Below are 15,314 nucleotides of genomic sequence, written 5' to 3' on the forward strand. Positions count from 1 at the left end.
CTGACCTAAAGCAGTTTTACTGTGTTATTGCATTTTTACAAATGAAATGCTCATTTATGTCAGGATAATATATATTATTATTATTATTATCTTAATTTTTATTTTAATTTTCAGTATCCACAACAATTCCTTATGGTTTCTAAATCCCCTTTAGTGGTGCGATAATACTTTTTTACTACAGAATAAGTGGCCGTGTACATAACAGCGCCACCCAGATGGTAGCCGTTAATGCATTTACACCATCACACACGCATTTGCTACACAGACCAGGAAATTCAAATAATCACAACACCGTTAACGGGTGTTAAATGTGCGTGGTATTACCATCTGAATGAGGTTTGTGCCATACAGAAATAATGTTGACTCTTCTTTTATTACACCCCGACGACATCTGCAACATGATGGAAATAAATCAAGAGTTATGCTGTTTTCTTTGTTTATTTGCTTCTTTTGAGTATTTCCGTAACATAGATAATGAATTACAGCTGGCGTGTGTGAAGTGTAAAGCCATGTATGTGAGATCAACAGATGTTTCATTGTTAGAAGAAAGGGAGTCTAAGAAGAAGCTTTCTCTGTGTGGCGTTCACACACCCAATGTGCGCCCTCCACCCTCTGGGGGATGAAAATGATGCTCACCACCCTGTTAGTGATGAAGCATTTCTCCCATCAGGCCTTGCTCCTGACATGCCATTAATCACAGATGCGCTCTCCTCCTCTCGTGCTATCGATTTGGTATAATTATGACTCTGCTTTGCTCTGTATTTGTTTTTTCCAACTCTGTTTCTGAGCCTCTCACGTTCCACCTCCTCTTCTTCCTGTTTTTCACTCCTCTCTGCCGTTCATTTGTCTTTGTTGTCACTTTTCATGGTGGGTATCGATTTGTGATGAAGCAAATCAAATGTGCCCGTCATAAAGATAATCCAAACAGTGAGTGAAATACTGATCTTCATCTTTCCATCTTCTACATCATCTTTCCCTCTTTCTCTGTATTTTTCAGATGAATCCAATCTGAAGATGAACGCCGTGGACCACATCCCTCAGACCTTGGCCAGTCACATCCGTCTCCCGGAGGAGTTTCACCCCCAGGCTCTGGAGGGAGGGGGTGTCCTGCAGCACGGAGCGGATATGCTGAAGCCGGACCCCAGGGACACCTTCTATAGCAGTAAATCTGCCACTCATCTTCCCCTTCTTTCTGTCTTCATCAGGATGTTATGGCCTGTCATTTCCCTGTGACTGATTGGCTGTCTGGCTCTCAGTCTCTCTGGCTGTCAGTTCGACTGTATTATTCAGACTGTCATTCCTTCTGGCGTGCTGTTTTACATTTGATGTGTTTCCCTGCTTTTGACATTGCCCTGATCATCTCCCAGCTTTCTTTATTTTATATTTATTTAAAGCAGAATACGTATTTGTGTACCTGATCTTAAATATTCTCCTCAGTTCCTATGATCGACCCCTCCCGACTGGAAAACGTTCTTCCGGCCTGTCTCTACTCTCCAACCTACGTAGTCAAAGATTTCCCCATCGCCAGATACCAGGGCCTGCAGTTTGTAAGTCTTCCTCGGAAAAATAGATGCTTATAAAGACATTTAATGTGTTTTTGTGTGTATGTGTGTGAGAGAGTTCTAAATAAAAGTAGATCTATAGTTACATTACATTGCATTACAATAAGTACATTCGACCAGGAAGACACAACCTTGAAGAAAACAGAATCGTGTAAGTACATCAGGTTTCATAGAGCCAAGTATTTCAAGTGCTACTCAACTGGCTTTAGATAAGCCAGTCCTTTGTTAGTATATAATTGCTTTGTTAGCAGTTCTTTGTTAGTAATTCTATCGCTCGAAGTGGAGTCGAGCAATAGTCTAGTCTATAGTCTAGTGCCTCCGATTATGAAATAAGTTAAAACCTACAGAGTCAGCATAATATTCATATCAACTGGACAGAGGGCATGCTGGTTTGTACTTCACCACTGTTCAAACCAACACATTGATGAAGCATGTGGTAGGCAGTGTTGCCCCCTTTAGGCTGTTGTGTGTTATTGCAGCAGTTGCGGAGATAAGTGGAAATGAGCCACTAAAATGAATCAAATCCAATTTAAATTTGACAGAAATCACTGTAACAAAATACAGCTTTTAGTAGAGTGAAAAGCGGATTTTGCCTAAAATGCTGCTTTGAATCTAATCCCTTCGAGTATTGCTAACTGAACTCCCTCGATCAGTGTTTTCCCATTTTTGATTGACATTGAACTTCTTCCACAGGTCTATCTGTCCTTCGTTTACCCAAATGACTTCACACGTCTCACCCACATGGAGCGAGAGAACAAGTGCTTCTACAGAGAGTCCCCTATCTACTTAGAGAAGTAAGGACATTATTGCTTATATCTCTCAGAGTGCTGAGGGAATATTTGTCCCTGTCTTGTAAATATGAGCGAGGAGACTGATCATGCAGAATAACTGCTCAAGTGTGAATATGAAGGCAGTGATTCATAGATTAAGTTTATTATGCTGCAAGGCACATTGGAACTTTTTTAATATGTTATGTGTGTTAATGAATGTGTGTTGCCTCCTCTAATGTCTGCCAGGTTTGGTTTCTATAAATATATGAAGATGGATGAGGAGGACGATGACAGGCCGTTCTTTTTCCCCAACCCAGATGGTAACTAATATTGTACACACTCTCGATCAGTCACACATTTATACACACACCATTTCAAATTGGTTTCTCCTTCATATCTCCAGATTTCCTAGACGAGGAGGAGGTGGTAGACTTCGAGGACGAGGCGGAGATCGTTGGCACGCAGCCGCCCAAGAAGCCCTCTCATCCCAGCCACACCTCCAACCCCTCACATCCTCACTCGAAGCCTGAACCCACGCCAGCTGGGAGAGAAGGGGAAGAAGAGGAGGAGGACCCCGAGGAAGAGGAGGAGGGGGCAGTCAACAGTATCAAACGTCGCAGAGAGAGTAGACACTTTCCTCACAGAGAGGGACAGATGGCTAAAGATCTGGACTGGGGAAGAGATCATACAAACGGGAGACAGGACACCAGGAAGGGATTTGAAGAGCCCCAAACCAGGGGGCTTCAGCCCGACACGGACAGCGTGGTCCCGCCTCGCTCCTTGTCTTGGATCCGCACTGGTCCTGCAGAGCTGAGTCCTGGCAGGAAAGGAGGAGGGGGAGGAACAGGCGGCGGGGGAGAGAAGGGAGCTGAGACCCTGCCCAAACTGAGCAAGTCTTCACTCCTCTTCCCCCAGAAGACCTCCCTCTCTGCCCTTGCCAGCCGAGCCAAGCAGATCCGCAGCAACTCCGCCCACGTCAACAACCTCCACGATAACAACAACAACAACAAGGTCGGAGGGAAGAAAAAGAGGGAGGAGAACAAGATCTACATCACCCGGCCTCGGCCTGCCAAGGAGCGGGAGAAGGACAGGGAGAGGGAGCAGCGTCGGGAGAGGAGGGAGGAAAGGAGGGAGGAGAGGGCATTGCGCCACCCTAGAGAGGTGTTCCCGGGGGTGTTTCTGTACCAAACTGGGAAGACCAATAGGCTGGTTAACCTGGGTGCCAAAGGACATGCTGGGGGAGGAGGCAAAAGCCTGGTTAGTGCCCCTCAGCTCTGGCCCAACCCCCCCACAAAAGAGGGTAAGACCTCTCCTCGCAATGGAAGCATCAACACTCAGAGTGAAAGTGTGCCGAAGTCTGGGGTCAAACAGTCAGAGACAAGCAGGAGGAGAGGGGATCACGGGGGTTTACATACTACTGATGTACCCAACCAAAGGGACCCGCTGTCCAATCCTCGAGACCCCCCTCCTGTTACCCAGCAAAAGATAAACTCCACAGAGAACACGCTCCAAGGACAAACACGTGTCACCTCCTACCTCAGGACCTCAGAGATCACAGAGCAGCAGCCAGACCCCAACCCGGCAGAACTCCACGATACAAACCGCTCTAACCCCGAGCCAGAACCGGAGGAGGGAGAGTTGTCGGACTACAGCTACGAGGAGGTGGAGCCGCGGCCAGGTTGGGCGGAGGAGAGCATCAACTGGCAGAGGACCTTCTCCGTCAACCCCATGGACTTCGAGCTGCTGCGCTCCGACTGGAACGACCTGCGCTGCAACGTGTCCGGCAACCTGCAGCTGGCCGAGAGCGAGGTGGTGGACGTGCTGGCGCAGTACATGGAGAAACTCAACGAACGCAACGGAGGGTGAGTACAGAAGGGAGGGAGGGAGAGTGATGTGAGACTACGAGACGGTTTAAGTTTCCCCTGCACCCATGTGTGAGTTAAAATGCGTTTCTGTTTGCTTACCATTATGTAAAGCAAGAAGTCATTTAGCTGAGAACATATTGGTTGGCTCTATGTGCTCATTACCATTTGCTGCTTCAGTGCTTAAAAACCTCAATGTTGTTTGTGAAAAATAGCTCAGCCATTCCTTTAAAGCAGAAGTGTCAAACTCAATTTCATTTCATTTTGGAAAAAGAGGCACATGAGAGATGCATTGTGGGACATGTAGTTTATGGGCAACGTGCTTCTGTCAAGCGGCCTGTAACCGTATAATAAACATATTATATTCTTTGCAAGTTCTTGTGGGGCCGCATGAAATGAAGTCACGGGCCGGATTTGGCCCCCGGGCCTTGAGTTTGACACCCCTGCTTTAAAGCATACTGACTTGCCTGCAACTAAATATGGATAATCACATCTTCTATGTGCTTTTCCCTCAATTAAGCAAAAGTAATCTAGTTTTTCGAATTATATAAGCAATAGTGTTTTATACAGTAGATGCATCCTCTCCCTTTTGCTGCATATCATACCCTGTACCAGCTACAGTATGTTTGTTTTTTAAAGGGGGGGGGTCCTTATAAGGTTTATACTTTTTTACTAGAATGTGTGAACATGCTTTAAGGTCAACACATTTTTTTTCTCATACAAAAAACTCTGCCCTGATTGGTCAGTGTTTTGAGAGTTTTAATACAGTATTTATAAAACTCCTACACTGGCTTTATAAACAAACCAAACATGATTATTTTTACAATATGGGACCTTTTTACCCCCTGCCCCAGGATCTACACCCTGCTGCGAATCGTTAACGTTGAGAAGCGGCGCGACTCTGCGAGAGGGAACCGCTACCTGGTGGAGCTGGAGCTGATGGAGCGAGGCCGCAGCGTGGTGCGTCTATCCGAGTACATCTACCTGCTGCTCCACCGCAGCAGGATGGGGGAGGAGAGCATAGAGAACACTGACTTTGCCCCGGCCTCACCAGCTCTGTCCCCAGCTTCGGTCCCATCCCCTGCCACATCCAGCCTGACCACACCGCCACCCCCCCCTCCCTCAGCCAGATCCCCCGCCCGGCCCGGAGCGACACCCTGGAGCACCGCCTACGCTAAGCCTCTGCTCTGCCAGCCTGTCATGCTGCAGTGGAGGAGAGACGTCATGGTGCATTTTGTGGTGCCAGGTCAGTCAAAAGGCGGACTTCGGTCAACGTCCAAAACGGAGAAAACTGTCTAGAAGTAACTTTTAAACCAAGATTATTCTTTGTGTTGTCTTCTTAATGTCTTTCAGTGAAAAACCAGGCCCGCTGGGTACAGCAGTTCATCTCTGACATGGAGAATCTTCATCGCCAAACAAAGGATGACAATTTCAGCATCATCATCGTCGATTTTGAGAGCGAAGACATGGACGTGGAGCAGGCACTGAGAGACAGCAGTGTGCCAAGGTGTGTGTGTGTGTGTGTGTGTGTGTGTGTGTGTGTGTGTGTGTGTGTGTGTGTGTGTGTGTGTGTGTGTGTGTGTGTGTGCGCGTGTGTGTGTGTGTGTGTGTGTGTGTGTGTGTGTGTGTGTGTGTGTGTGTGTGTGTGTGTGTGTGTGTGTGTGTGTGTGTGTGTGTGGAACACAATCAGCTGTGTAAAAGGTACAATATTTCTTCCAATTTTCAAGGCATCACCTGATGCGTGTGTATTTCTGTTACGACAGATATGAGTATCTGAGGAGAGAGGGGAACTTTGAGCGCTCGGCAGGACTGCAGATCGGAGTGGACACTATCGAGGTTAGAGACACAAACACAAGAGACAGCAATATGTGAGCTGGCAGGAAAAAGCCACACTCTGAAGGTCAGCCACTCACACTGACCACATGACCTTTACTGATGGACAGACAGAAAGAACACTCGTGCATAATGAGTACATCACTGCCACGGCGGTCTGTCACAGGCTGTGGATCTCACCCTTTACCTCCCCCTGCTCCGTTTGCCCTCTCACACTGAGCCCGGCCGTGGGTGACAGGGAGCCGCTTAGGCAGTTAGCTGCAATTCCTGTGTCATCTGTATGCCAAAGTTGTCACATCCAGTCCCGTTCACAGGTTATTTGTGTGTGTGTGTGTGTGTGTGTGTGTGTGTGTGTGTGTGTGTGTGTGTGTGTGTGTGTGTGTGTGTGTGTGTGTGTGTGTGTGTGTGTGTGTGTGTGTGTGTGTGTGTGTGTGTGTGTGTGTGTGTCCTTACCCCGCTCTCTGGCTGTCACTCACGCACGCACACCCACCCACAGGGGCGTGGAGCGGCTGGAAATGTGGACAGACTTTGAGCCGTCAGTTGAGTGTCAGTGCTGTCACGTGGGATGACATGGCCGTCACTCATGTCTGAATGACTCGCAGGCTTTGGGAGTGAAGAGAAGCCTCTGATGCCCAGACTTCTCTACTTTCTTTAATCCTAAAACCCCTTGTGTGAACATCCACAGAATCATAAAGCAGACACACTTTTATTTCTCCTTTTTGACGTAATTGTTTTTAATGTAGATGTATGTGTCACGTTTGTGTGTTTTTGTTCTTCTTCTTGCAGGATAGTCATAGCATTGTGTTCCTTTGTGATCTGCACATCCACTTCCCTCTCAACATCTTGGAGAGCATCAGGAAGCACTGTGTGGAGGGACGCCTCGCTTTCGCTCCCGTCGTCATGAGACTCAGCTGCGGCAGTTCGCCACGGGAGCCCGATGGTAACAAACACATTACATGCATACATGCTCATACAGGAATTATCTCACTCACGTATTCACACAGTTTTCCAGTCTTTAAGTTTGACCCGTCACTCAAACTAATTCCCCAAATTCCAGACAGCAGCTTTGAATTCATAATGTATGAAAAATTCATAATTTATGAAAAATGAATTCAGATTCCAATTAACATGCATAATTTCTAAAGGCTGTTGCATCACGAGAGGCTGTTATTGCAATGGGACCAATATTTCCTTTTAACTTTCTTTGTGTTCTTTCTGTAGGGTACTGGGAGGTGAACGGCTTCGGCTTGTTTGGAATCTATAAGACTGACTTTGATAAGATCGGAGGGATGAACACGGAGGAATTCAAAGACCGCTGGGGGGGAGAGGACTGGGAGCTGCTGGACAGGTAACCCAGCAACAAGCTAACACAGCAGCCTCTTCAATGAATGATATTATATTGGCAAACACTACATTTTCCTTTACTGTCCCCCGCAACTCTAAGTCTTGAAGACATTCCTGCTGCCATCGCTGTGTTTGTTTATGAGCTATGGCAACCTGGGACAATTACGTAACTGCGACCAATGACATAATTTGTCTTGTTTTACTTGTTTAGCGTCCATGACCCATTTCACGCTGATATCGACCCTTGTCCGACCCACCTCTCGACCTGGGTTACAAAGTCATGTCGGTCAACAGTGTTTAACCTTTTCAAACACAAAACCAACGCTGGTTGAGCCTTCAGTGTGAAAAGGGTATTAGAAGGTTAATGAGTCCGTTTTAGTTTAGACTTCGTTGGAGAAATGTCAACTCTATGGTAACGATAAAGTTGGAGTTAACACATTATTATATGCTTTTCAATGGTAGTTGTGTTCAGATTGCATCTTTTTTCTTGGATTGTCAATGTTGTAGCATAATGTTGTAGCATAATGTATATGGTAAATGACCTTTAAACATTGAAGGTGTAAAGTGTGCACAATGCCAATAGGGTGCAAGTGCAGGAAAAACCACATTTGAAGGAAACACATTGACAGTCTGCACAGTGGATGATGCCAGCTCCCAGTGTTGAATGTTCAGTGTGTGAAAATGCTTCTTTAGTGAACATCAAGAAAGGGCTGCTGCAATGAAAACTAACGAGCGATCTTTGGTAATCGAAGCAGCCAGATGGATAATTGAGTATATTCAACTAAAACGGTCTGCATGTTTAGATGCCACCCAGATGTAGGTTGGCTAAACTGACACAAAACAAATAACTGAAGGTCTGTTACATTAAAGCCCTTGCCAAACGAGTTCACACAATGTTGATTATGCCTATCGCAGCCAGGGAAAGTTCTGTGTATTTGGCACTTTACAGGAATGTGGGTGTCTGGCATCTTTGGCAACTTTTCTGCACTGGTGTATACATGTATGCCTGCAGATGACCAAATGCAAATGTTTCGACTTTAATCCTTCCTCTGAAAGCTAAACTTATTTTCTCATCTTGAGCATCAACGTCAGAAATGTACTTAAAAACGCCAGACTTTGAACTTCTGATAAAAAAAAAAAAAAATGGATCAGCCTATTTTAGACAGCCACTGATCATCAGTCATTTACACATGACCTAGAAACAGTTGCAATGATTAACACAATTATTTCTGCTGATGAATATAAGCCCAGTTTTAACCCAGTGATTTTCCCTCCTGCCTTTTCTAGGGTACTGCAGAATGGTTTGGAGGTGGAGAGACTACGCTTAAGAAACTTCTTTCACTACTACCACTCCAAACGAGGCATGTGGAACACCCAAAACAAGAAAACTCCTAAGGGATAGCTCCCCCTGCTGGTCGGAGGATACTAAAACTACTTTCAGATCCACTGTGTGTGAGAGAGAGACCTGTAGGAGCTCACTCACTGCCTGAACTCTGCCTTTATTTACAGGCTCCTGTCAGGGACGCCTCTGTTGGCCCTCTTGTACGCTTGTGGGTATGAAGACAGAGTCCAAATCTGAACTTGACAAGTGAACTGTTTACGCAGACCTGAGTCATCACTTTGCCTCACTGACTCAACTGTACTAGAGAGTTGTTTTTGTTCTCCCTCTCTCTGTCCTTCTTTTGGTGCAATGTTTTCAGACAGACTGGAAAGCAGCTGTTTCTGTGTATGTGTGTATGCGTGGGTAATGTACATATATAAGTGTGTGTGGGTGTGTTGCCGCTTGTGTGTGCTTACGATGACAGGAAGCACCTTTTTTTCTAACAAGAAGATGTGAAGACAACCTAAGATCTTTTTTCTAACACGCTCTCACCTGAGAGCCTAATAGAATGTGTGTCAACATGTTATTCAGATAGATTGAGACATGGTGGCGTAGATCGAGTAGAGGAACTCTGAATTTCTAAATACATAAAATACTACCTGTTGGTTATCAATAACCAGTATATCCGACGTGTTGATATTCTCCTGATAACATGATATTATGAATAATTGAAAGTTTTTGAAACAGTAATGCCCTTTTCCAAACAGATACTGAAAGATACGTCATCTTTATATCTCTCTCTTTCCCTCTCTCTCCCTCTGTATCTTTTATAACCTTCAATCAATTTAATTTTGTTTTTGTTGAAACATTGCTCCACCCATATTAATGGTAGCTATCAGCTATGGCTTGATTCATTTTTGTTTTACTGTTTGTTATTTAAACGTTTTGAGTGTCTTCACTGAGTACGAATGCACAAATATTTGGGGTGCTTTTTTATTTTCTTAAACACTGAATTTGTGAACAGTTTACAACTTTGAACTTACAATATCCTCTATTCCCTCCACATCTCTTATGTATTTGTATCATCAACTGGAACAGACAACTCTTACATGAGGGAAGGAGAAGACAACAACGTCTTTCTGACATTTTATTTAATGTTGTCACATTTTATTAGGCATTTTCCGAGCTTAGCTCATTTCAAATATTGGATTTGTGGGATCTCTACCACCAAGACAGGAAATGCTTAGCTATCGAAACACATCAACACTCTTCTTTTTCGACTTGCACAAAGCTCGAACAAAAGGGAGACCAGTTAATGTGTCGTGGAAAGGCATGGCTGTTTCACAAATGTGTGCCTTTATCAGGGTTTGGCTGCTGGCAGTTTTTAAACTATTCTAATGACAGAGGAGGGCAAGGGACAAATCACAGTTATTTATCAGCAGGCTGTAATGACACTGTACATCCAGCTACATTGTAAGACGCATACAGTTCTCTTCAATGGATTACAGAGGTGTCAGTGTGTCCGTTATACTACTAGAAAGGAGTGGTTTAAAGCCAGTTGCCCCATTGGTGAGATACACGGAGATGGTACTAATGACTACTAAGTGAAATACGGAGGTGTGATGGAGACTCACAGGCAGCTGCAGTACAGCCGGACTCCACCTGCTCCCATTAGTTTGGCTGGAGGCCGTGCTCCTAATGCCTCTGTTTATGCAACATGGTACTTATATTGATGGGGAGTGGCTGGAAGGCTTAGACTGGACATATATGTGGATGAGATGTCATGATCTGTTATTGACTATATGATTGTCAAAATGCCATCCATGACCCTTTCTTTGCCTCTACAGGAAAAAAGGTCTTCACTGTAGGCCAATTTATACTGATATGGGACTATTTAAAGAACAAAAGAAACACATTAAATATAAGACTAAATATATAACAAACGTAAAAATGAAAAATAGGAATATACATTCCAAGGTAATTTCTGTGAAATTGTTTTGTAGAGAAAAGGTTTTAAGAATGTATTGTACTTTTTTTGATTTGTTGTTTTTTTTGCAAATAAACTTTTATGCTTACGTCCATATAATTTTTTCAGATGCATATTTTCTTTTCTGTGAGACAATTGTAAAATATATAATTCAAAACAACTCTTTCCTATTTTACCACCAGGGGGCGCTCCACACATACATTCTATTTAACCCGCAGACATACAGTGGTTGCATGACTTCAAGATCAGAGACATGAAAATTAAAGGTGGGGTAGGTACGTTTCAGAAACCGGCTCGAGATACACTTTTTGTTATATTCCATGGAATGCTCTTAACATCCCGATATCAATGAATATCTTAAGTGCTTTGACAAAAAATCCATACAAAAATGTCATCTGTAGAAGCCGTAATACTGTAAAAAGTACAACCAAACTTATCTCGTGCCCTCATTGGTCATGTGCGCGTTCGTGTGTGTTGGAGGAGGGGCTCTGTAAGGAAGTGGCAGATTTTCTCCGGTTGTGTATTTTCAAATTCTAGCGATCTCGAGTCGGTTTCTCAAATGTACCTACCCCACCTTTAAGAATAAATTGACGTAGTTTCAGCAGGAAATGGGTTTATTAAGTGTAGGAGAGAAGACGTCATAAAGTGAGTAGATAGACGAACATTTTCGAGAAGTATGAAAAATCCCCCTCCTACACACTCGCACACAAACAGAAGACTGTCTCGGATCACTTCCTTTATGCAAAAAGTAAAAACAATCTTACGCTCATGAAGTGTGTTTTAATTTTTATTTCCGGCAAAGGATTGTTACAAGGTCAATGGTTTTGTAAAAGGTAGGAAGTGACTGTGGATCAAACAACCACTAATGGCCTTTTAATTTATTTTTTAATTAAAGACATATAAGTATATTCAGCCAGATTATGAAATGTTCAAATTCATGACTTGAAACATGTTGCCATGATTCAAACAAGCCCTGATCAGTTAGAGTTAATAGATACATGTACAACGTAAATATGACATGTTAAAACACTGCAACAGCTGACTGTGTACTATGTAGGACTGACATTGGTTTATTAAGTTACCATTCTGAGTTAAATGCATCGATTGTGTTTTATGACCTACAAATAGAAAAATAAACATTAGGAAACATGTTGAACTCCAACAGAGCTGAAATTGTTTCCAGGGCCAAATGTAATCAATTGCAGAGTTTTTTGTTTTTCTTTTGAGTTGTTGATCCCCCCTGTGTGCCACTTTGCTCTGGGTGGGGGTCTGCCCTGCACGCATACAGAAACCATGAGGTAAGCAATGTCCACACCAAAGCTCCATGAGGATGAGGCAAGTGCTAACTTTCTGTGATCTCCTCTAAGCCCTGTGTGTCTTCTAAACTAATTTGGAGGAGTTTGACTAGGAGCGCAAATCTTTGGAGGTTTAATGGACTGAAGGATTGACTCCCTACACAGATCCCCTGACTGAATGATTCATAGACCATGATGATGATGATGATGATGATGATGATGATGATGATGATGATGATGATGGTGTGTTAGTCACTTTTTCACTTTAAAATGTATCTTTAAAAGTACATACCAATATGTCCTATAACATGTCACATCTGTATATGTACAAGACACAGTGCACTTTCACAATGTGTTGCAGTCGTGTGACTGTTTACACAAACTCATTATGTAAAAGTGTTGGCTTCTCTCCCAGTGGAGGCACGCCCATACCTGTCTAAGTGAGTGTGGAGTGATGAGAAGCAGGTACTCACAGGCCTCTTCAACAAGTTTGCTTTATTGATCTCAAGCAGGTTACAGCACCTAACCAGAAACAACAAACAGGGACATGCAGTGCTTCAAACTGAAGTTTCGTATGAGCATTTACAAGTTGTTTTGAAAGCAAGATCTGACAATTTTTTTTAAATGATCTCTATAAACCGCAATGAATTAGCACAGAGTATGGACTGATGAAACATATAAGCAGTACACAGTTTCCAAATTACAATTTGGAAGTAAATTTGGAAGTAGGCTACATTTAAAAGAAGTAAAATGGCATTTGCTTTTTAAAGCTGCATGTTACAACACACGTGTCTCCCTTATAATCCCAAATAAGATTTGGAAATGCACTTTCAGTGAAATCCTTAAGCCTAATTAAATAAAAGTAAACACCCCACCTCTTGCAATATTACCAAGAGCTTTAGAGATTCAATGTATGTAACAGGGTACAGGTGAGAGATGAGCTCATGTCCAGGGTCAACAGAGTATAACATCTGCTTGGTTTGAAGTTTGGTTCAAGTGACTACAATGAAGAATTGCCCCAGACCCATTAGTATAATAACTTATAGGGAACATCTAGCCACGGATTTATTCAGTCATGTATTACTGACATGTGTTGACTAAACATTACTATATGTATATGTGTGGTTGAAATTGTTATTATACGATACAAATAAAGACTGAAACCGTGGTAAACATACATACTTAAAAGTTATGTTAAAATGATATTGAGTGAATGTGAAGAAAAGTGTGTATATCAAACCTAGAAGCAAATACAGCCATTTCTAGTTCACACATGTTGAGGGAATGTGTGCTTATCTGAGGCAAAACTAATGTAGCCTACTTATTCTCCAAAATAAAGGAAACATTTAGAGCGAGTCCTGATTGGCTGCCCGCAGAAATCGTCCTTCTCCTGATTGGTACTTGAGCTGCTTCCGTGTTGTCATTCAGCAGCGAACCCTCCTTTCACACATCTGTAGCCGAGTGTATCCAACAGCCTGTTCCTGACCGAGCACCGTCCGGGACGGGAGTGGGATGAGCTATTTTCGGACTTTTCCACGGTTATCTACGAAAACAACACAGTTTCGGTCTGCTGGTCAACAATACGGGATATATTGTAACAAATGAACTCAGGTCTGGTTGTTTTCAGAGAGCTGGGAGACACTCCGTCGTATGTTAAAGAGTTTGGATACTGGAGGAAAGTTTAAATCCCTGCGCTGCCCGGGGGAAAGGTGAGACGGGTGCGACTTTAACTTCCCCGGCTTACTCATTTGATAATAACAACAACATATTAGCTATCGAGCAGCATTTTACCAGCGTGTGCAGTTGTGTCATTTCTCTATCCTGCACTGAACTAAGTTTAGCAGCATGTCAGTCAACGGTGCCGCTGTGTAACCAGTTCTTCCAGCTCTGCGGGGAGTTTCGACTGCTGCTTGACTGACGTCAGGTAAACCGCTCACCAGGTTTGCCGCTTTGCTTCAAAACCCTTGTTCAAACAGTTTCACAATAATGGCTGGTTTGAGCAATGCCCACATGAAAACCCTGGAGGACCTCACCCTGGACTCTGGCTATGGGGCCGGGGACTCGTGTAAATCCCTCAGCCTGTCCTCCTCCAAGTCCAACTCGCAGGCCTTTATGACGATCCCTCATCGGGGAAACTGGTGGTACTACTCCGGCTCTATGAACAGCAGGAACAACAGCTGGGATACGGTCAACACGGTCCTCCCCGAAGACCCGGAGGACATATTCTCAAAGTGTCCCCGCTTACCTGAGTTGGAAGAGTTCCCCTGGACCGAAGATGAGGTGGCTAAGATACTTCGCAAAGTGGCCGGGAGTGGGGGCATGAAAGGTGGACCCACACCTGTGTTCTCCCCGGAGGCCGTGCGGCGGCTGTCCGCTCTCCTCCGCCGGGCTCTCATCCGCATCTCCAGAGAGGCTCAGCGGCTCAGCGTCATGCACTGCCGCTGCACGCGCTTCGAGGTGCAGAGTGCCATGAGGCTGGTGCTCAGCTGGGCCCTGGCCGACCACTGTGTCTCTGCTACGGTCAAGGCCATTTCCATGTATAGCATGAGCGCCGGGGAGCTGCTGAGAAAGGGCAAGTCGGCCCGCTGCGGCCTCTCCTTCTCCGTGGGGCGCTTCTTCCGCTGGATGGTGGACACACGTATCTCCGTGCGCATCCACGAGTACGCAGCGATATGCCTGACCGCATGCATGGAAGCCCTGGTGGAGGAGATAGGAGCCCGGGTGCTGATGGCCGAGAGGGGTCACCCAGGGCCGGATTCGGGGTCATCATGCTACCCGGTGAGCGCAGAGGCCTTGGAGGGGGTGGTGAACAATGACGCTGAGCTTTGGGGAGTCCTGCAGCACTATGAGCACCTGATCTGCGGGAAGAACGCCAATGGTAAATACTTTTACAGATGTATTTGATTCAGTGCACTTATTTCAATATAATGTCCAGATGTTCTGTGTGAAAATGTATCCAAATGTCAGCTTTCAATATGTTTTGCTGTGTGGTGATGGGGATGTCAAACTTCACCCACAACGTTTTTCATTTTCTGTAACACACCCTTCTTTAATGCTAGTCAACACTTTCCACTCCATCAGAGTTTGGAAAAGGTGAAGTGTGTTCTGCTGCTGGATACACTAGCAGCTCTGTGTGCATGAGGGTTGGATGAAGTTGTTGCTAATTTGATCTGTCAGAATAGGAAACAACAGAACATATGATACGAATAAAGAAGGTATTTCAATGTCGTAACAGGAGAAATGACTGCTGGATTCCACATTTGAATTGAACGACTTCCCTCTCATTGGTCAGTTGGATATTGAGCCTTCACATGTCACTCTTGTTCTGCTGGTGATTTGG

At 44.4% G+C, this 15,314-nt stretch overlaps 2 protein-coding genes across 2 annotated transcripts in view; both read left to right on the top strand.

Moving 5' to 3' along the window:
• The window catches only part of b4galnt4a (beta-1,4-N-acetyl-galactosaminyl transferase 4a), a 209,051-nt gene extending 198,290 nt beyond the window's left edge, over positions 1–10,761 (top strand). Inside the window, exons 10-20 of the mRNA XM_034085301.1 lie at positions 998–1,162; positions 1,438–1,547; positions 2,256–2,356; positions 2,579–2,652; positions 2,736–4,194; positions 5,049–5,440; positions 5,548–5,701; positions 5,958–6,030; positions 6,814–6,967; positions 7,249–7,375; positions 8,659–10,761. Coding sequence (XP_033941192.1) covers positions 998–1,162; positions 1,438–1,547; positions 2,256–2,356; positions 2,579–2,652; positions 2,736–4,194; positions 5,049–5,440; positions 5,548–5,701; positions 5,958–6,030; positions 6,814–6,967; positions 7,249–7,375; positions 8,659–8,773 — 2,924 coding nt within the window. The 3' untranslated portion in view covers positions 8,774–10,761. The remainder of the gene's footprint in view (positions 1–997; positions 1,163–1,437; positions 1,548–2,255; positions 2,357–2,578; positions 2,653–2,735; positions 4,195–5,048; positions 5,441–5,547; positions 5,702–5,957; positions 6,031–6,813; positions 6,968–7,248; positions 7,376–8,658) is intronic.
• A 2,568-nt stretch (positions 10,762–13,329) lies between these two features.
• The window catches only part of abtb2b (ankyrin repeat and BTB (POZ) domain containing 2b), a 42,801-nt gene continuing 40,816 nt past the window's right edge, over positions 13,330–15,314 (top strand). Inside the window, exon 1 of the mRNA XM_034085459.2 lies at positions 13,330–14,852. Coding sequence (XP_033941350.1) covers positions 13,961–14,852 — 892 coding nt within the window. The 5' untranslated portion in view covers positions 13,330–13,960. The remainder of the gene's footprint in view (positions 14,853–15,314) is intronic.

This window comes from Pseudochaenichthys georgianus, chromosome 6 (genome assembly GCF_902827115.2).
Source record: "Pseudochaenichthys georgianus chromosome 6, fPseGeo1.2, whole genome shotgun sequence".
NCBI lineage: Eukaryota > Metazoa > Chordata > Actinopteri > Perciformes > Channichthyidae > Pseudochaenichthys > Pseudochaenichthys georgianus.